The following is a 22,953-nucleotide window of genomic DNA, read 5'->3' on the forward strand; positions in this document are numbered from 1 at the left end:
GGGCTTTCAATTTTTATAGTGAGATTCTATGTGGTTTGTCATTCCATAGGAAAGTAAGCATTATTCTTGCCAATTGTTTGTAAAAGGAGGCGGGAAAGCGTAAAGGGAACATGCTTAGCACATATGTGATCTTAGGAATTATCATCATTTTTAAAGTATCACCAGGACAGTTGTAAGGGGGACCATGATGATATTAGATCTTTAACCTAGGTGATCAGTTTGGTAACAATCAAGCTGGCAGTAAATTTAATGTCCCTATCAAAGGGTATGCCTAGATACTTTATACCGGAAGTGACCCATGTGAAGGGATGTGAAGTGATGGTAAATGGAATGCAAGCATCATTGAGGGGCATGAGTTCTGTTTTGTCCCAATTTATTTTGTAGCCGGACATGGAGGAGAATATAGAGATCAATTGAACAAGGGATGTTAAAGAGGCCTCAGGTTCAGAGAGGTAGAGTAAAATATCATCAGCATAGACCGATAATTTGAACTCCATATTAGCTATGGTGATGCCTTTGATGGAGGTAGACTGTCTGATGGCCCGTAATAGGGGCTCTAGTGCCAAATTAAATAACATGGGGGACATGGGCATCTCTGCCTAGTGCCTCTATGTAGAGTAAATGGGACTGAGGTTCATCATTAACTATCAATTTAGCAATAGGAGTATTGTACAGTAGTGAAATCATATGAACAAAGGGCTGAGGGAGGCCAAATCAAATTAGTACGCAGAAGAGATATCTCAACTCTACCCTGTCAAAGGCCTTTTCAGCATCAAAAGAAGCAACTAATAAAGTTTGGCTAGTTGACAGGGCAGAGTGGAGTATATGGCACAGCAACCTGGTGTTATCTTCTCCATACCTCCCTTTAAAAAAAAAAACAAAAAAATAACCAAACCACCCGATCTCTATGAATCAGAGAGGACATTATCTTTTCCAATCTATGAATAAGAATTTTAGCAAATATCTTATAGTCCAGATTTAACAAAGAGGTTGGACGATAATTTTTCACCAATTGAACATCTCTGTTCGGTTTTGGAAGCACAATGATGTTTGCTTCGTGAAAACGGTGTAAACAATCGGGAAAGGTGATAAGATCTTGATAGTAGGCTAGTAGGTGTGGAGTTAGGAGGGATGAAAATGATTTGTAAAACTCAGATGGTAATCCGTTCGGACCAGGTGCCTTTGCAGATGCCATAGATGAAATAACCCTGGAGATTTCAACAGAAGATAAATGTTGTTGCAGAGCCTGTTGCTAAGATTTGGACACCGATGGTAGTTCTACTGAATGAAGAAAATCCAGAATATGTTGGTCTGAGGATGAAGATTTGGATGTGTACAGAGTTTCATAAAAGGTAAATAATTCCTCCAATATATCTCATGTTGTGGTGTCTATCTTCCCCGAAGAGGACTTGATGTGAGTCACATGGTGCTTCATTTGTCGTCCTTTCAGGTACATGGTCAACAAGTAACCAGACTTATTAGAGGATGCATAATATGTAGCAGATTGGCGAAACAAGGAGACAGAGGCAAGATTGCTGAAGATTTTGTTATATTGAAACTTGAGATGTTGCAAATTTTTGTACAATATAGGATCAAACATCATATAATTGAGTTTCTTGATGATAAATATCAGCCTCTAATCGTAGAAGTTCAGTCTTTTGTTGTTTGAGACGGAAGGCTGAGTAACTAATTGATTCTCCCCGTAGCCACGATATATATGCTTCCCACATGATGGAGTGGAGATTGGTGGAGAAAAAAGCTTTTGATTCCTTGGATATATAAGAGATAAAGTCTTCATCTTGAACTAACAGATTATTCATTCTCCAAAACTGAGGGGTGGCATTACTGGACCAGTTGATAGAGCTTGAAATAGTCACATGATCAGAAATAGTGATGTCATGTATCTTTGCAGAGATGACAATATTCAAGATGTCTTTAGAACTCAAGATGTAATCAATCCTAGAAATGGTTTTATGTGGTGCAGAGTAGAAAGTAAATCTTTTGTAGTGGGATGAAAAATTCTTCAAATATCAGACCATCCATATGTGTTCATCAAGTTCGATAAGGAGGATGGAACTCAGAGCTTGGCTGGACAGCAGGATGAAGATTTGTCAATGAACAAGTCCAGAGGGAAGTTGAAATCTCCTGCAAGAATGGTATTCGATGACAGAGAGGATTTGCAAACTGTGTGAAAGGATTGGAAAAAGAGCGGATCATCCGTGTTGGGGGCATAGATGTTGAGAAGATTAATTGGCTTTCCCTCAATGGAGTCTTCAATATACGACCAACGTCCATTAGAGTCGAATTTATGAGAACAGAGAGGTTTTGAAAAGCCTCCTCAAATCACGTTGGGCAAGAAGGAAATCCGCACATGCACTGATGCAATGCGTACATGCGTGCGCACATGACATCATTGCATGACATCCACTTATGCATGGATTTCCTCCCTGCCCGACAAGAGCAGGCAGTGGGGACAGGGATAGGGTGGGACTGGGAGCAAGATTATGGTGGGGAAGGTGGAACTGGGTGGGTCTGGGGGGCGGGTCTAGGGGGGTTCAGATTTTCCATTTGGAAAATCTGGCAGCCCTTCACAAAGGCCCAATTCACTAAATATCAGGCCTTCTGAAGGCACTGTAGCAGATCCATACGTCATGAGGATTGTCTGAATCAGCTTAAGAACAGAACTCTGCACCCACAGGTAAGTACATATCTGTCCTTTCCTCTTCCCCATTGTAACCAGCACCATTGAGGAGAAGCAGATGCCAACACAAGAGCTGACTCCCAATACTTCTGCTTCAAGCACCATCTTGTCTTCTGCAGATTTGGAACACTCTTTGTCTGATTTCTCCTCAGAGGCCTGTCTGATATGGGTGGCCTTACAGCTTAGCCCCCCAAGTCATTGAAACACATAAGCCCCTCTACCACTACAAGAAGGTGTCCCTTCGGAGAGGAGAAGGTCTGTGCTTTATTTATTTTAAAATTTTTTTATATATTTTAGCAAAAGATTCAACAAAGATCAATAAAGCAAAGAGACAACAGAGGATCCAGGGTCTTTACTCTTATAACCCCAAATCCTTCAACAACAAAGCAATAACCTGAACAACAAACCCCTCCTCCCCTCTAATCTGAGAGCTAATAGAGTACCATCTGGCTCCTCAGTCTGTCCTTGCAGTTTATTAAAAAATTAACTGTGGGTCTTTGAGAATAACGTTTGTATATATGGGTTCCAAAGAGATAACAATCGCTTTTGCCTCTTTGGAGAGTATCTAGCCCCATAAGACTCCCACAACATCAAGGCATGAAGCTTGTTTCTCCAATATCAAAGCATCAGATTCTATACGAAATTCCATTTTCTCATTTCAGGGCCCTGAATTATGGAATCTGCTTCCTATTCATCTCAGACTTCAGATCTTACAATATTTTTAAGAAAAAACCTTAAGATTTTTTTATACACCGATGTATTTTCTTAAGCATCTGAATTTTTAAATTTTTAAAAATTTTTTTGTAATACAGGAAACTCCAGTTAGAGCAACTAGACCGTCCCCTTAACCTTATGTTTTCTCCCTTCCCCTCACTTTTCTATTATGAATTGGAGCTCTTTTCCTTTACCCTTTTATACTGTATGATGTTTTATTAATATTTTTTATTTTAATTTTATTGATACCAATTTTATTGTAAGCTCCTTATGTGAATTGCAGGATATCAAGAAAACAATAAATCTGAAACTTAAGTATAAACTTTTTCCCCAGAATATAATATTTTCTGGGTCCATGTTTTGATTCTATATATCTGAAATAATTCTAAAAAATAGGCTGCATTTTGATTAAAAATTTTAATCGTGATTAATTGCACAATTAAAAGTATATCATTTATTTATTTCACACTGCAGTTCCTTGTGACTCTGGTTGTCACTTGACTATCTATTGCCCTGGGTACATAATAAGTATCCATATATAGTATGCAAGTGGCTTTGACTGTAGCCATGGAACGGTGGTATATCAAATTCCATCCCCCTTTATTTCTGTAAAAGACTGATAATCTCCCTCCCTTCCAACCCAGATCGCCACCTTGGCCATAGATTTTACTTGTGGCCCCTCCAGGGTGTACCTTAAAGGTGGTCTTCTGTTGGTACCCGGCAGTGTCATTGTTGCATATATGCTGCCTGCAGCCTGGACCAAAGCTTTCCCTCTGGCCTGTCCCACCTCCTCTGACATCACTTCCTATTTTTTCAGAGGCAGGACTGATTAGAGGGAAAGCTTCAGACCAGACTGCAGGCAGTAAATATGCAATGCTGCTGCTATGGAACAAAAAAAAAGATCATCTTTAAGGTAGACTGTTGAGGGGGCTGGTGATGATGAATTGGGGGGAGGGGAGATGCTGGATCATGCCAAGGACAGGGATTGGGAGTGGAAGAGAGCAGAGGAGATGTTTGGAGGAGACAGCAGATGTTACAACGATTCATGTTCATAATAATGATTAATTTTTTAACTATAATTAATAATGCATCAATTGCAGAGTTAACTGCAATTTAATTGCAGCTCTACTAAAAAAATTAAAATGATGATATTTCACAGGAACGTCACTTTCAGTTCATTGGTTAAGTATTCTCACTGCAGCACTAAGAAAGCCAAGAAGCCTCCAACATCTGTGGTTAACCCTTTTATCCCATAATAAGGTTTTGAATGAGGCTGGTAAGAACTCAAGGGGGAGAATATGGCACAGTGGTTAAAGCTACAGCTTCAGCAACCTGAGGTTGTGGGTTCAAATCCTGTGACTCTGGGCAAGTCACTTAATCCTCTATTGCCCCAGGTACATTAGATAGACAGTGAGCCTGCTGGGATAAATAGGGAAAATGTTTGAAGTACCTGTATGTAAACCACTTTGAGTGTAGTTGTAAAACAACATAAAGGCAGTATACAAGTCCCCATCCCTTTCTCATTCCCAGTTTATTTCTCTATCCTTTTTCCCTGTTATAGAGAGGCTATTAATCATGGTGTATTTCTACTGTAGCTGCTGGTTCACCCTATGACAGGTAACTGAAAAGACTGCTCTAGAGTTTAGTAGTGATGAAAACAAGGAGACTAGCTGGTTGGCAGGCATATAATGTACATTGGTGCTCTGAAGGGAAGTCTTTTCTGAAGAACATGCCAGGGGATAGCAAACAGCAAGGCAAATGGTCCACCAAAGAATTCAGTGTGGAACAGAAGAAACTGTAGACAATCTGGAGATAAATTCATGTTTATGCAGAATGCTCCCAGCAATGATTCCCAACGCGTTTCGCCAAACAAGGCTGCTTCAGGGGCAAGTAACTTGCTGGTATCATAAACTGCTTCTACCAGCAATAAAAACCAGCTGATATGAATGCACAGCTCACTTCAATATCGAAGATCTAACTGTTCACATCAGCTTTGTGTTGAAGTAGCACCCAGACAAACAAAAACAGAAGCAAACAAATCCTCCACAAAGCACCAACACAAGATAATACAGCGAAGGAGACGAAACCAATGGAGTTGAGTGTAAACAATTTATTCGATGTCACATTGAATAAATTGTTTTCGCTCAACTCCATTGGTTTTGTCTCCTTTGCTGACGTAGCACCCACACCAGATCCTTGTGTTCTCGGTCATAGGCCCAGTGTAGCAATATTCTTCGTCTTCGAAAGATAGGCTGGTTACTTTGAAACAGTTCCCAGTTTTTAGTTGATTATGTTATTGCAGCATCCTGTACATCAATCTCTTCATCTTTGACATTCACATCTACCACTTTTGATAGGATTGTCTGTGTCACATGGTCAATGTTGTTTTCCCTGAAGTAATCAAAAAATGTTTTAATCTTTTTCCCTAATTGTTTCTTCTGGGTACAGACAGCTGACAACAGAGCAACCAAACCCAATCTTCTGTTTCTCACCCTTCCTTTTTGCTATCTAACTGAAGTTAAAATCTGCTTTTGCCACCAAAAGTAACTAAGGCCCCCTTTTATCAAGCTGCATTAGAGTGTTTTAGCACTGGCCAGCAAAGTAAATGTTCCGACGCTCATTCAATTCCTATGTGCCTCGGAGCATTTACTTCACCAGCCAGTGCTAAAACTCTCAACCCGAGGCTTGATAAAAGGGGGCCTAAAGCTGGTGTCCAGTGTATGCTTTTCAAAATTCATCAAGTGTCCCCTTGTCTTTATCATTTTTGATGGAGTAAATAATCAATTCACTTGTACCCATTTTACACCACTCAGGATTTTGTAGACTTCAATCATATCTCCCCTCAGCTGTCTCTTTTACAAGCTGAAGAGCACCAACCTCTTTAGTTTTAACTTATATGAAAGGAGTTCTATCCTCTTTATCATCTTGGTCATTCTTTGAATCTTTCTTAATTCCACTATATCTTCCCTCTCCTCTCCTTTCCTGCCTAATCTATCATATCCTGACTTATTTACCACCATCTCCTTTTGTTCCCCCTCAACATGGTCTAGCACCTTAAGAACATAAGAATTGACACTGCTGGGGTCAGACCAGTGGTCCATCGTGCCCAGTAGTCTGCTCACGCGGCGGCCCTTAGGTCAAAGACCAGTGCCCTGACTGAGACTAGCCTTACCTGCGTATATTATGGTTCAACAGGAACTTGTCTAACTTTGTCTTGAATCCCTGGGGGGTGTTTTCCCCTATAACAGCCTCCGGAAGAGCATTCCAGTTTTCTACCACTCTCTCGGTGGAAAAGAACTTCCTTACGTTTGTATGTAATCTATCCCCTTTTAACTTTAGAGAGTGTCCTCTCATTCTCTCTATCTTCCATCTTTTCTCCTGCCATCTACCTTCTTGGGTGGGGGCTACTCTTTCCATTGTTTTTGTGTGTGTGTGTGTATATACGTAATGTGATTGTAATACAGCTATGATCTCTCACAATAGTTTATATGGTAAATAGCTTCATACAAATGCTTTTCATACAAAAGTTTAGCAGGAATTTCAGTCTGTATGTTTGGGATGATAAACCCCTTAGGAATTAGCCTCTCTCTGGAGATATGACATCAGCTGTCTTTCCATTGTAAAAACACTTTGGCTTTTAGGTTGTTTTTAGTAGCTGAATCCATGTGTGTGTAGGCCATTTTGCATGAAAGCAAAACATTGTCTTTCATTATTTAAACTATTATATTTATTCTAGCTTGGATACCATTTGGATGATTTTAAAGAATTTCAAGGCTCCCTTGGGTATAATGAAGATGTAAAGTTTTAATGCCTATTGGCACCTAAGACTGCTTAGGCACCACTAGGCATGATTCTATAAGTGGCACCTTATGACCATAGGGTTAAATATGACTCCAGAAAAAGGAGGACGAATTGAGACATCCAGGTTTTACTTTCACTGAAAACAATGGAAGTAAAACCCGGATGTCTCAATTCGTCCTCCTTACTTTCATGTTTGTCAATAAAAGTAAAACCTGGATGTCTGAATCCATCCTCTTTTTTTCTGGAGCCATATGGTAACCCTAATTGGCAAGCATGCCAAACAGTGTCTAGGAGCTAGGCGCTATTTATAGAATCAGGGCCTAAGGACATATGAAACTGCAAAACTGAAAAAGTATTTAAATGGGAATAATACAAGGGGAAGAGTGTGGCACAGTGGTTAAAGCTATAGCCTCAGCACCCTGATATTATGGGTTCAAACCCAAGCTGCTCCCTGTGACCCTGGGTACATTAGATAGATTATGAGCCAACCAGGACAGACAGGAAAAAAATGATCAAGTACCTCAATAAATTCATGTAAACCATTCTGAGCTCATCTGGGAGGATGGTATTGAAAATTGAATAAATATATAGCAATACAAATATAGATTCAATTTTAGCACCTTTGTCTGTGAAGTGTGGCAATTTATCGATGGAAGCGTGTGACTGGCTCATTATGGTACTCTAGCCCCATACTACTGGACTATGTTTTTGATTGTTGTGTATAGTTCATCATATAATGTTTGCATTATTGTAATTATTCCTGTCCTTTTTCAGCTTGTTCTCTCAACTTGGGAAGCAGGATATAACCTACAGTGTCAAAATCTGGACAGTGCAGGAGATGGTGATATTAGGGTAAGGAAATATATTTTTTTTAATGCTCAGTGCAGGATCAGGAGTAGAATTCAGTCACTCATTCAAGGAATCATTCAGTGAAACTCTTGGCACAGTTTTATCCTCTTCCTTTTTGGCATTCAGTCCACTCATAGTTTCCAAGATATTTTGAATTACATCTTCAATGGGCACTTGTGTTCAGATTTCTTGGACTATTGTTCTTGTCTGAGAGCTGGTTCCTATTCTGAGAGCTAGTATGATCTCATCTGTATTGTGAATTAGGATACCAACTGCTTTTTAAAATCATATACGAGTCTTGTGTGCACAGCAAGTGATACAGTTTCTCCCCATGTGTGTAACCTTCTAATATGGAGCAAAATAACGTCATAGTATCTACAGAGAAATAATAAACATTTAGCAGAAAAATAATCCATTTTTAAAAAATGATTTATTTGCATGGTCCAATTTTTTAGAAAAAAAAAAAGAAATCTGGGGGAGATCCAAGATGGCAGGCAAAAGTCAAACTCAAACCATTTCTCTTCACTTAATGCTTTTCAACATGGGGCAGTGTAAGGTGCGAGTGCCTCTTTTCCCTTTTGGTCTCACAGCTGAGCAACCTTACCTGCAGATTAAATGGACATTTTTGTGGTACATGAGGCTGGAAATATGTTAGAGGGTCCACAGATTTACTGTGAGCCCCCTCCCTCCCCACTGCTGGAGGAATCTACCAAGGCCCAAAATCAAATTCTTCTGCCCCAGCTCAAGAGCGAGGCTCTCCTTGGGATCAAACTCTAAGGCACTGTATTGCAAACTGTGTGCCTCCTGAGATTTCTGGTGTGCCACGGTACACTAGGGAAGAGGAGCTGTGCCAGCGCCGGCTGACTGTGTACAGGACGGGCCTCTCGCAAAGAGAGGCACGTCCTGTAAGCAATCTCCCGATGCCGGCACCTCTTCTCTCTGCCGGCCCTTCTCTCCAGCGCAGGTCCTTCTCTTGGCGCAAAGCCCATTTGCAGGGCCTTTACGCATATGCTGACGGTGGCGTGCTGACATCACAGCATGCGCGTGACATCATCACGCCGACACCAGCGCACTTCCGGGTGTCTCGAGCAGGGAACATTAGGTTTAGTGTGCCCTGGCTTGAAAAAGTTTGCGAGACACTGATCTAAGGTTATAGGACAGAGAAGAACCATCTGGGCAATAATAATAATTTTATTTTTATATACTGCCCTACCACATTTTTATATACTGCCCTAGGCAGTTCACATACAGTGCTAAAATTATACAATCAATGAATAAAAATACAATGTACTAAAAAACCAGTGCTAAAAATTATACTATAATGAATAAAATACAATTTGCTAAAATACAATAAAAATTCCACTAAGAAGTACTAGCTATAAGATCAATATGCAATTTATCAGTCGATATTCTGGAACAGGGCACAGGGTCATGTAAGTCAAGGGCCAATAGTGAACAGAAGACCAGAGTGGGCTAAGAAATGAACCCTCAAGACGGAACTTTTCCATCAGCCCAGACAGCAAGTAAATTCTTACTTAAATCTGCTACTATAACTCTCTTGCCATTCAGGAAAGACAGCAGCTAAGAGAATAGATGTGTGCTAAATTTTGGACAGGCCTGGAAAGATGGTCAGCATGTTCAAGAAATAGACTTGTGTTCTGCCATGACAGGTTTGCAGAAAGAAATGCTGCTTTTAGTCAGGACAAGATAATTCTTTGCTAGACATCCAAACATGATATTCCTGACCCTTCAGTGAGATTTGAATCCTGGCTCCCCTGATTCTTAGGCGGCTGCTCTAGCCATTACTTTCTTCTACTACCATCATTATATCCAAATCTTTCTTATGTATATGCATTAGGAAGATCCTGAAAACCTAGCTGGCTCATGGTCCCCCAGAATACATTGGAAAATCACTGCTGTAATACATACAGATGAATAAATGGACACACCTAATGCCGATACCATGTACTGTTAGTAAATCATTTAGTTGATTGACATTCAGTACACCACCTTTTGGTCAATTAGCATCATGGCAGCTTAAAACACTGCAGAGAGCAGGAAAGGAGGAATCTGCAGTACACAGCATGCAATAAAACGAATTAGCGTCTAGCCCTGTATGGAAAACATGTTTGTGTCACAAACGCATTTGAGTAGTCATTATGTCAGTGAGCAAAAGTGTCCATTTCACTTATTGAGGCCCCATTCCTTTTTAGGTGGCAAAAGTTCTATGGTGGTACTACTTTTCCAAAGCAATCGAATTCACGGACACACTTTTCTTTGTTTTTCGGAAGAAAAACAGTCAAATCACATTTCTGCATGTTTATCACCATGCCACAATGTTTAACATCTGGTGGTGTGTAATGAACTGGATTCCCTGTGGACAAAGTAAGTACTTTATTGTATGTCCAGCAGATCTAATGCTGACTTCCTGATGCAATGGGTGTTCACAATATGAGATTGCATTAAATGTATTTTTGGCCTGGAGCATTTTCCAGTAGTAAAACATTTGCACTTGCAATTCTTTCTCTTGACGGGACAGGGACTGTCCACAGAGGCTGCACAAAAAAAAGTGTTTAAAAAAAAAAAAAATTTTTTTATTGATAGTGCAACCAACAGAAAAACAATAGCCATATCACAAGAATAGGCAGTAAGAGAACGAACTGTCCATGGAGGATAGCAGAAAGGTCAGCTATTGGAGAACAGAAACAGTAACAAAGGCTATGTTCACATAATATGTAAAAGTGCTTTGTCTCTTGAAAATTTATATATACTGCGCTCTTGCTGGTAAAAAAAGCTATTGCTCACGCATTGGGTGAATTCGATGCCTGATTTCCTTATAATACAATTTAAGGGGTTCTGATGGATGTAGAAAACAAAATGCCTCATTGCCCCAAGGCCTTCACTGGTTGACTCATAAAACTAGATCTACAAAGGAGATACTACTATATTAAGCATATTTCCAGAAAAAGAGTTGTAGATAGAACAACAAATTGGCATACACAAAGAGCAAAAACCAATGAGTCCCAGTTTTCTTATTTCAAAGGCCTGCCATCAAGTAGGTTCAAGCTCCCTTCTTCCTCTCCGCTCATCTCCTTGGGTCCTGATTGAGCTCTCCTTCCACTTTGTTTCTTCAGGGTCCCGGACTTAAACATTCACTGAAAACACTCTCCGTGAATCACCCTACCTACTGTAGCATTTTAGAAAGTACTTTCAGTACTAGTATCACCAGACCTCCAATAAGAAAACTCTCCAACTTACTCCTCAAAAAATATCTCCTGTGCTAAATACAGAATAAGGAAAATGATCTTCAACATAGTCAATTTGCGCTCGTTGTTCACAAATCGTTAAGGGGCCCTTTTACTAAAGCTTAACATACACAAACAGGATTAGAACACATTAAGGCCCTCTTTTCCTAAACTGAGGTAGAGGTTTCTGCTGTGGCCCAGAGCGCTAAATGATCTGACATTGCTCCGACACTCATAGGAATTCTATGAGCATCGGAGCATTTAGAATTCCGGGCAGCAATAGAAACCTCTACTATGACTTAGTAAAAGAGAGGGGGGGGGGAGGGTAAAGGCTACAAAGCCTATTTTATACCTATAGGCTTCATGATATTTAATGTATACTAATCCCCCCTTTTATCAGGCCGCGTTAGGGATTTTTATCGCAGGCTGCTGTGGTAAATGCTTCAACACTCATAGAATTCCTATGAATATTAGAGCTTTTACCACAATGACTGGCAATAAAAAACCCTAACGCAGCTTGATAAAAGGGGGAGAGGGGGTTATTTTTTTAGTACACTCTAAGCTTTAATAAAAGAGCCCCAAAGCATGCAAAAAAAAAGCCACACACTATGTTGACTTTAGGCGCAAAGAAAAATTTGCGTTTAAACATTTCAAATTTCTTTAAAAAAAAAAAAACTTTGCAAAAATCAGCCAAAACAGTTAAAAGAAATCAAAAACTTTTTTCAGTGCACTTCCTTAATTTTAGTTGTCCTTCTATTTTACTCACTTTAGGTTTGAGATTGTAAAGTAGGACATGAGGATTAATTAAGGGCTCCTTATACTAAACCACAGTAGAGGTTTCTACCATGGTCCAGTGAGGTAACTGCTCTGATGCTCATAGTAATTCTGTGAGGCCAACCTAGTCCCGCCCACACCACACCATACCACACCTCACCTCTAACACGCCCCTTTGAAATTTAGATAAACTTCTGATCAACAACCTCTCCCCCTTCTCCGCGGTCGTGGCATCTCTTTCGGAGCGCTGGATGCTGCTCTTCTTTTCTAAGCGGAGCGGGACCAAAGGCACCGCCACACTGGACACTGAAGCGTCACAGGTAGCTTCGTTCAGGACGGACTTTTCTGGCATTTGACCATTTTGCAGTGGAATCCCGGAAACTCACAAATCTGGGTTTGAAACCATGATTTAAAAGCATAAGGCTGTATATTGAAATTAAAAATGAAACAATGTTTATTGAAACATATCCTATACCATAAAGCTTATAGAGATTCTGAGTAAGTGTATAGGATTTATAGAAATTGGACTCCTATTGTTTGGACATCTTTATATGAAAAACATGATCCTTAGTGGTACTAGTGTGAGACTACTGCTAGAGGCTCCATTATAGAGACAGCACCAGCAGAGCAGGAATGACTGGGAGTCGCTCCTGCCCTAGAATTACTGAATCTAGAAAGAGTTTTTTGGAGGGTGGGAGTAGGTGTGATGGGGTGGATGACACCACTATCTCTAAATCTGACCCAGGAAAACTGGGCCATGGTTTTAAGATCCAGTGTTTCAATAATGGCACATATACAATGACTTAAAAACAGACCTCCCCCCTTTTATTAAGCTGCATTAGCATTTTTTATCGTCAGCCACAGCAGTAAAAGTTCCAACACTTAAAGGAGTTCTAGGAGCATTAAGCTTTTACATAGGAGCTTTTTACTGCCATGGCTGGTGATAAAAATGCTAACGTGGCTTCATAAAGTGGGGGGTGGGAGAGTTAGTTAGTATGGCAGGTTGCTGTCTCCCATGGTACTTAATGAGATACCACAGGTTGCCGACTCTCATAATAAATCAAGATTCAGTATAAGCTTGCATTTTACCGCATCGAGCTAACTTTTCTTCTTACTGACATATATTTTTTTTCAAAAACAAGAGAATTGACCCAATGATCTCCACAGACAAATCCAAGAAGAAACAAAAAACAATGTGGAGAAATGATGTTCCTGAGATGGACTTTGTTAATATTAAAATATTTAAACTTGGCAAACCACATAAAAACCTCAAGGTCAGTGTTCTTCAACCTTTTGACACCTATGGACTGGCGGAAATGAAATAATTATTTTGTGGACTGGCATCGGTCCACGGACCGGCAGTTGAAGAACACTGGGCTAAGTCATGCCCATCTCCACCCCAGACCCCGCCCCCATAATAGTACTAATTGTAACATCATTTTTTCCATTCAATTTTCATATATACACACACAAAATATAATCATTAACAGATAGCAGATGTAAATCAATCACTAAATAAAAAAATAAAAGCATTCCACCTACCGTTGTTGTCTCTCTCCCTCCATGCTGTGCCTTGCCTTCTGGCCTGCCCCCTGTGTTATTTTCGGGCAGGTCAATGGTACGATCAATGCAGTGTCTTCGGTCAGCTCCTAGAGTGCTCAGTGCACAAAGCTGTGGGCAGCGGCTCCTCGCGTGAGTCCCGCACCTCATCTGGAAGCCTTCCCTCTGACATTGCGACATCAGAGAGAAGGCTTCCGGTTCAGGCACAGGACGCGTGTAGGAGACTTTTCCCATGGCTTTGTGCACTGAAGCACTCAGGGAGCCGGCCCGAAGACACCGCGTTGATCGCACTGTGGACCGGTGGCTGAAGAACACTGTCTTGGGCCCGATGGACGTGCCGGCCCTATAGACCGGCAGAAAATTTCTGCAGACCGGTAGTTGAAGAACACTGCTCTAGGTCACAGTCTGCTGAAAAGCTTTGGACCCTGTACCCAACATGGTCCGTGTTTTGAAGGAATGTCTTCTTCAGGGGTCCCTATGAAGTCCTATGGTAAAGATGCGTGGATAAAAATGCCAGTCAGAAATAAACTGATCTGTAAAAGCTGTGCGCAGGACAGGGGCTCAATATGATGTGAATTACAAACAATAGTGAAAAGAAGAGAAAATCGTGTTTACATGTAATTGGTGAAGAGGCATAACCACATACAGGTGCTAGTGAAGAACCAATGTAAAGGGGTTGTGAATTTATGTTGAAATATATTTATTAGAACAAAGTGCAAACAAAACAACAATGACAATTCAACTTTTTCTTAATAGATAAGCACATGAAACAACTCCAATCCAATCCCCCCTCCACCCCCCATTCCACTTCCCAACTTAACTCAAGGTAGGCACAAAATACAATTGAACAGAAAATAGGTCACGCATTCAATAGACGGCTTCTCAGGGTTGTGAATTTATAATAATCATTATTAATATGTGAATTTAGGACATCATAAGGAAGTCGCCAATTACATGTAAACACGGTTTTCTCTTCTTTTCACTGTTGTTTGTAATTCACATCATATTGGACTCCATATATCATTCACTTAAAAACATTCATACACATTTAGGGCTCCTTTTACTAAGGTGCGCTAGCGTTTTTAGCGCACGCAGGATATTACCGCGCGCTACGCGGCTAGAACTAACACCAGCTCAATGCTGGCGTTAAAGTCTAGCATGTGCGGCAATTCAGCGCCAGCTATTCCGCACGTTAATGCCCTAACACACCTTATAAAAGGAGCCCTTAGACTAACATACCTTTTCTGTAATTCATAGCCTAGAATCCCTGAACAAGGCGGGTTTAGCCGAAACACAGCCCGTGTTGGGTCCTCTTATGATAATTGTGGATTAAGTTTTTATTGTGTTTTTCATTTTTATTGTTGTTCTTAAGAACACTTTGAATAAAGTACAACTCAAGGTCCGAGAACATTGAGTTTCCAGTCTCGTTTGTTTGGATTTGCTCTCTTTTCCTGTGGAAACTTGGGTCTTCTTGCTTTTGCCGTTCCTCTTAAGTTTTAAGAGTGTATTCGCAGCAGCAGCACCACCTCAATGGAGAACATGGTAGAAACTGAAAACACGTACCTCAGTAATAGTTTACAGCATGTTACATTTAGGTCCAGTAGGTATTTCCCTTTCCTAAAGGGCTCACAATCAAATTTTGTAGTTGAGGCAATGGAGGATTAAGTGACATGCCCCAAATCTCAGAGACCAGCAGTGGCATCTGAACCCTGGCTTTGTTGGCTGGTTTGGTACTCTCGCCAATAGGCTACTCCAAATTATCTGCTAACTGCGCAGCTGAATATTCACCTCGTGTTGCGTAATCCAGATTGCTGGTTATGTGAAAAGCATACACTTATGTATCAAACACACGATAGCACCAATATTAAAACCACTCTATATATTTTGAACTATAGCAATTGTTAAAGTCGATTTCAGATCTGGTTTTCAGATAAATCTGATCTGAAAAAGGATTGCCTTTGAAAGCTAATCTAACCATGCTCCAGTTAGTCCAATAAAAAAGATGTCACTTGAATTATTTTGGTTTTATTTCTATTTATCTAGATAGATCAAATGCACGTTTTTGACTCATAAGGTTTTTGTATTGTTCCAGGGTTTTAACCCCTGTAGCTGAACTGACATTTCATTTTTATGTTGAAACTCTAGAGTCTATATTATGTATAAATCATCCCTTTCCACTGTATTTCTACAGGTTTCTTTGGACCTCTGCTTAACAGTTTTATCCACGTTCTCATGTACTCCTACTATGGCCTGTCTGTTATTCCATCCATGCACAAGTATCTTTGGTGGAAGAAATACCTCACTCAGGCACAACTGGTAATACCTCACTACTTTGTCTTTTTAAAAAAAAATATTTCAGCGAGTAAATTCCTGTTAAGTATATTTGCTCTCAGTTTTATTTGCAAAGATATTGTGCCACATTTCCCAGATGAATTGCAGCCATGAAACATACAAACTGGAATTTTATTTACATTTAGATTTTTGCCTTGGTTTGATTTTTGCCTATCTTTTACATTTTTTATTTCTCTGTCGGATACTGTATATATTACATAATCTTTTCTCTTTTAGGCACTTTCGTTTAGAGTGTGAGCCTATATGAGAAAGAGAGGGAAGTTCCAATGTGCCTTAATTCAATGTATTAAATTAAATTTGTGATCTGCTTAGGTTTTAAGTGAAATATAAATGTAAGAAAAAGAAAAAAAAGAAAAGGGAGATCACAGCAAATACATCCAACAACAGGAAACTCATTGATCAGGTGCCTCATGAGCAAAATGGTTAGGTGAAGTTGTATTTACCACAAACTAGTTCCCTTTGTTTACTTGATGAACAAAATTACTGAAATGTATGATAGCCTGTTAGGATGGTGTATGATAGCCTGTTAGGATGGTGTAATTAACGGTAGTGGCTTAGTAAGGGGAGCAGACCACCCCAGGTGCCATCTTCGTGGGGGGGGAGTAGGTGCCAGCACTTCTCTTCCTCTCCACCCCCTGCATACCTTCTTAAATGTTTGCCGGCATTGTCCACTTGCTGGTTGCACCAGCCTCGGCTCCCTTCTGACATCACTTCCTGGTCACAGGAACAGGATGTGATGTCAGAAGGGAGCCATGGCTGTGCGAGCAGCAAGTGGAAGATGCTGCTCGCACTGGCAAACATTTCAAGAGGTACATAGGGGGCAGGAGGAAGTTCAAGCAGCAGGGAAGAGTAGGGGCTGCAAGGCCCACTGCCCCAGGCACTAACCTCTCTCGCTACACCATTGATTGATAGTGAAGTTATAGGAAACCGAGTATATTTTATAGATGCCCACAACCGAGTACAGCACCTTGTGTTTAAATACACAAAAAAGCTAACAATTAGAATGAGGACCAGCTTACATCCCTCTGGGTAAAAGGTGATGAAAGTAGCAGATTCAAAATATTGTGTGGCCAATTTTTCATGTCAAGGGGTCATAAGTCTGAAAAAGCTACATTTGAATGTCTGTGACTTTTTATTATTGCTTTTCACATAAAAGGATGGCATTTGGACAGTTGTATTACAAATTGTTTAACTTAACAGAATTGATTAAAAGCTCATTATTTGTTTCTGGTGACTTTATTCACCTTTTCCCAGAGGTGACCACAAATTATAGCTATGGTTATTTTTATTTGATATACCGCCTTTCCTCCACAGATATCAAAGCAGTTTACAATACGTACATTGACTATTAATCAGGTGCTCTAAGCATTTTCCCTATCTGTCCCAGTGGGCTCACAATCTAAATATGGTACCTGGGATAATGGAGGATTAAGTGACTTGCCTAGGGTCACAAGGAGCAGCGCTGGGATTGAACCCACAACTTCGGAGTACTTATGCAGCAGGTCTAATCACTAGGCCATTCCTCCACTCCAATTTAGCAAATAAAGAAACAATTAGGGGGAAACAGCAGGCTACCCCAACTTAGAACACAAAAGGAACTAACAAATAATGCAAAGACAAGTATATGACAACACAGAAACAATAATTACAGTATATGTATATAGATGGTATAAATAGGTAAGATTCACATATATTTAGCTCTTGTATTGTAACACCAATACTGAAGCTCATGCAAACCCCGAAGAATTGACTCCCCAGTCATTAGTAGCAGTATAGAAGCTTCCAATAAACAATTAGGGGCTCATAATCAAAACTTAAACACGTCTAAAAACCTACCGAAGTCGGCATTTGGACGACCTAAAAGACAGGTTGTCCAAGTGCCGAAAATCAAACTGAATTTCAAGAATTTCTGGATGTATCCAGGGACTCTTTAGGCCTCTGAATGCCGCTGTGCACCCAGAGCTGAAAGGGGCGTATTTGAAGGAGTGGATAGGGTGGGATGTGGGCTGACCTAGACTTAGTCGTCCTGCAGGGATAATCTGAAGGGACGCAGTACTGATACAAGGCCAGATCAGCACACTGATCTGAGGCCCTGTGAAAGAATTATGAATCATTCCTCATTCCCTCTCCCCTCTTGCCACGTAGCCATTCTAAAGCAAAGGACAATGTTAGCACCTTGTGACAGAATGCTGAGGCATTCCCCCTCCCCTCTTGTCACAAGACCCCTGTCACATATTAACCCTTATCTTATTTAAGCTGTCCTTATTTGGAAAGGACATCAGCTGACAGGCATTGCATATGTGCAAAGACTCAGGTTCTGTCCACCGACAACTGAACGCAAGGTTGATGGCACGCCGAAGAAAAGCACTATTTAAAGGGCTCCGACAGGGGGTGTGGGGGGGAACCCCCCCACTTTACTTAACAGACATTGCGCTGGTGTTGTGGGGGGTTTGGGGGGTTGTAACCCCCCACATTATACTTAAAACTGAACTTTTTCCCTAAAAAACAGGCAAAAAGTTTGGTTTCAAGTATAATGAGGGGGATTACAACCCCCAAACCCCCCACAATGCCAGCGCGATGTCTGTTAAGTAAAATAGGGGGGTTCCCCACCAACACCCCTCGTCAGAACCCTTTAAAATAGTGCATTTCTTCGGCATGCCGTCAACCTTGCGCTCAGTTGTCTGCGCTCAGTTGTCAGCGCGCCGTTGTCTCGCACGATTTTGTCTATGAACCTTCCACGTGTTAATCAGGCCCTTGCCTACATGCAGAATTGAGGGTGATCACGATGTAAAAGCATGTACCTTTGTATCCACCAATCATTAGATGTGTAAATGAGGGAGTTACTATGATGTCATTAGCTTAGAAGCATAATAAAAGGTACTCGGAGCTAGCCACTGGCAGCGATCCATCCCGACTCGTATCCTGCGTGTGTGTGTTTGCTGTGTTCAATCCCTACAATAATCGAATGTTTCACAGACTTCCTGGATGAAAATTATACGTTATTACTTAGATGATGTAAAAGCAGGTATAAGTGTCAAAAAGGTATCAAAAGCGACCAGATAACCATTGCAGAGACAAAGTAAAGACTCACACATATTCCCCCAGTGATCACTGACCCCCTCACACTGCCATAAAGATCAGAAAAAAGGTAAATACCTGTCTCCGGAACATCAGCACCTGCTATAGGAAAGTCTAGTAGAGCTGCATACAGATGTCTTAAGTAGCCTGGGGGGAGGGGGGAGTGTGCTAGTGAACCATAGAGAGGAGGACCCAGACCCATAAGCCACTCTAACCACTACATTCATGGTGGAAAATGTGAGACCACCCAAAACCCTACTCTACTGCCATATAGGTGCCACCTGCAGCCATAAAGGCTATTGGAGTTTTAGACAAGTAGGTTTAGTGTGTTTTGGAGTTGTTGTTGTTTTTTTGTTTTTTTTTGGGGGGGGGGTTCACCATAACCTTTAAGGGAGTTCTGGTGAGATGTTTATGTGGCACCCTTTTTGTAAAGTTCACAGCAATGCTCTGTAGGGTGCTCCACTGCTCTGTTGCCATGTATGGGTGACCAGTCCATCACAATGCTTTCCCCTCCCACATCCAAATGGTCTTGTTCCGGGCATTTGGGAATTATTTTTGGTCAAAAATGTTGTATAAAGATAGATGTACTGGCGGTCTGGACGATCCAGATAGCTGATTTTTAAAAATATATACAATATATTCTAGACATATTTTTTGAAAATGGACATTTTCCCCTGCCAACTTTGAGCATCAAGCGCCGTACACCCGAATCAGAATCTTTTGGTTATGCCCCTCCATGTGTGCCATCTTTCCCATAAACTTAAATATTTGATTTTCAGTGAACAGAAGTATACCTAGCAATGAGTGGACTCAGGACAGTACAGAAAGTGACTGATTTTAAATATAAGGAGCAATGTCAAAAAGTAAAGCCTCAACAAGAACCTTATTGCTCATAAGCTTCAAATTGAGTTAATTCAGCCATTCTTAACTACATAATGAAGATAATTTGATAAAATATAGTAAGATTTTACAGTTCCCATGGGTTTGCAATCAAATAAGTGCACAGTGATTGGAAAGCCTCCATATCAGGACCAGCTTTGCTGCTTCAGGGTTCAGGGATTGGTGGGAGGGAGAGAGAGAGAGGGAGGGAGGGGGGCTGTTAGGACCAGCTGCCTGTTGCTTCGGGGATTGGAGGGTGGAAGGAAGGTAGGGTTATGGCTGCCATTGATGCTGGGGGGGGGGGGCTGGAGAGAGGGAGGGAGGGGATTGTTGGGTCAACAGTATTGCATTCAATTCTGGTCTCATCTCAAAAAAAGATATAGCGGCACTAGAAAAGTTTCAAAGAAGATGATAAAGGAGGTGGAACTCCTCTTGTATGAGAAAAGACTGAAAAAGTTAGGTCTCTTCAGCTTGGAAAAGAGATATGAGGGGAGATATGATTGAAATCTACAAAATCTTGAGTGGAGTAGAATGGGTACAAGTGGATTGATTTTTCACGCTGTTAAAAGTTAGAAAGACTAGGGGACACTCAAAGTTGCAGGGAAATAATTTTAAAACCAATAGGAAGACATATTTTTTCACTCAGAGAATAGTTAAGCTCTGGAAAGCATTGCCAGAGGTTGCAGTAAGAGCAGATAGCATAACTGGGTTTAAGAATGGTTTGGACAATTTTCTGGAGGAAAAGTCCATAGTCTGTTATTGAGAAAGACATGGGGGAAGCAACTGCTTGTCTTGGATCGGTAGCATAGAATGGATTTTGGCCAGGACCTAGATTGACCACTGTGAGAACGGGCGACTGGGCTTGATGGACCTTTGGTCTGACCCAGTAAGGCTATCTTATGTTCTTAGGAGTGCATGACTTGGGGAGGTTGTCTGAGGAGCACAGAAGACAATTTGTTTTTGGCAGCAATTTTTTTCCCCGGTTGGTTGAGACTGTCGGTTAGATGAATACCAGGATAACTGGGATTCCACTGTATTTATTTGTGCTTTATCTATATGCTGCCTACATTTGTAATATGTGGGATGTAAATTTTGTGTTTTACCTGTATGCTACCTAGATTTCTGATAAGTATGAGAAAACTCTTTGTAAATAGCACATTTCTCTCATCCTTTATAGACTATTAATGTAAGTACATACGTACGCGTATATGTGTTGAAGCGTGCATATTTGCTCCAACCATAGAGCTAATGCATTTGCTCGAATCCAGATCTGGGAGATACACATGTAATTTCTATGTAGTATGCTGCAAAACTTTCAGAAAAGAAATAAAAACCCTGCTATTCAAAAAAATCCATGAAGACTAACTAACACCGTATGAAACATTTCAATCCTCTGAAGCAACCCGCTCTACTCTGTAACACCTCTGGACATGTCCAGAAATCCCCTTCGGTAATTCTGAAATCCTCTTCTGTAATCCGCCTTGAACCGCATGGTAATGGTGGAATAAAAATCACTAATGTAATGTAATAATTATTCTTTGTATGACAAACCAACAAAAATGGAGGAACTTGAGAAAAATATTCAAAGAAATCAAATGCATATCTCCAGTTTAAATCTGCAATGGTGGCAAAAATGCTCAATATCTTAACCCCTTGTCAACACTAGACTACATTTTCAAACAAATATAGCTGAATAGGGGAAAACTCCTCAGAAGCTGCAGGGCAAACATTGCTCTGGAGCTTCGAAGGGGAGCTTAAATTGCTCTTTAACTCCCCTCCAGCATTCTGTCATTGGCAGAACAACCCCTGTATTATGCTATGTATGATAGTACAAAAAACACAGTCAGCACTTATCTTAGCCTTAACGTGGCTTCTGCACCGGCATTGGCTTTTCCTATCATATCACTTCCTAGGCCTGTGACCCGGCAACAATTTCAAAGGGGAGCCAGGCCAGCGCAAGCAGCAGGCTGGAGAATTTCTTCACGCTGGTGAAGATTTAAATAGGTCCGTGGGGGGTTGGGGTGGGGGGGAGAGGACACAAGCATGGTGTGGGAGGCAGAGAGGTGCAAATGTCCCACCAAGATGGCACCTGGGGCAGTTGCCCCCCCCCCCCTGTTCTCCCTTACTATGTCACTGCTGGTAGCCAGTGTAGTTTTTACAGGAAGAGTGGCATGTGGACTGTTTGTTGGTCCTATTATATATCAGGAAACACCAGCTCATTTGTTTGATTGAAAGTGTGAGCAGGCATGCAGGGATCCTTCAGTGACTGGACCAAGGAAACAGACTATTTAGTGAGGGGATACCTACCTTCAGAGTCAGGCTTACTGCTAGGGAGACCCTCAACACAGGACTACCATCAGCAGTGCAATTGCTTCTTACAGAGCACTTTGAAAAAGAAAAAAATAAATAAATTTAGAGATCACTGCTATAGTATTTGTAATTGATGCAGATATTACTATTCGTCACATGCATTTTTGACATGCTTCTTAGTCCTGGGCAGAGATGGCTTTCTATTAATTTTATTTTGTATAGCAATCAATTTCCAGACTAGATGAAGGCTCCCTTGATGTCATAAAAAGCTGAATACAAACAGCAGAACAACTTGTTTTCCCATTTCTTTTTTAAGGTGATATTTAAATTAGTAGAAGTATTATGTACTCAGTGGCATAGTAAGGGGGTGCAGTGGGGCGTTCCTTGCCGCATGCACCCGTCTTCTCCTGTACCTTTTTTTACTTCCCTGGCATGAGGTTGCTATCCGCGTCGACATCAGCGCTCTGATATCACTTCCAGGACCTGCACCTAGGAAGTAATGTCAATGGGTGAGCCAACCGACGTGCACATGCTGAAGTTAAAAAGATATTGGGAAAGGGAAGGGGGCATGCATGCAGTGGGGGGGGGGAAGAGAATGTTCACTCCCACCCCAGGTACCGCTCACCCTTACTACGTCACTGTATGTTCTAGAGCTGCCCGATTCAGGGAAAAAAAAAATTCAATTCGACT

At 41.0% G+C, this 22,953-nt stretch overlaps 1 protein-coding gene across 3 annotated transcripts in view; it reads left to right on the forward strand.

Annotated features, from left to right (window-relative positions):
* ELOVL2 (ELOVL fatty acid elongase 2) overlaps window positions 1–22,953 on the forward strand; it is a 101,973-nt gene that overhangs the window by 70,023 nt on the left and 8,997 nt on the right. For all 3 annotated transcript variants that reach the window (XM_033929428.1, XM_033929430.1, XM_033929429.1), the window contains 3 exons: window positions 7,991–8,068; window positions 10,279–10,450; window positions 15,836–15,960. In XM_033929428.1, the coding sequence (XP_033785319.1) occupies window positions 7,991–8,068; window positions 10,279–10,450; window positions 15,836–15,960 (375 nt within the window). The remainder of the gene's footprint in view (window positions 1–7,990; window positions 8,069–10,278; window positions 10,451–15,835; window positions 15,961–22,953) is intronic.

This window comes from Geotrypetes seraphini, chromosome 2 (genome assembly GCF_902459505.1).
Source record: "Geotrypetes seraphini chromosome 2, aGeoSer1.1, whole genome shotgun sequence".
NCBI classification, from domain to species: Eukaryota; Metazoa; Chordata; class Amphibia; order Gymnophiona; family Dermophiidae; genus Geotrypetes; species Geotrypetes seraphini.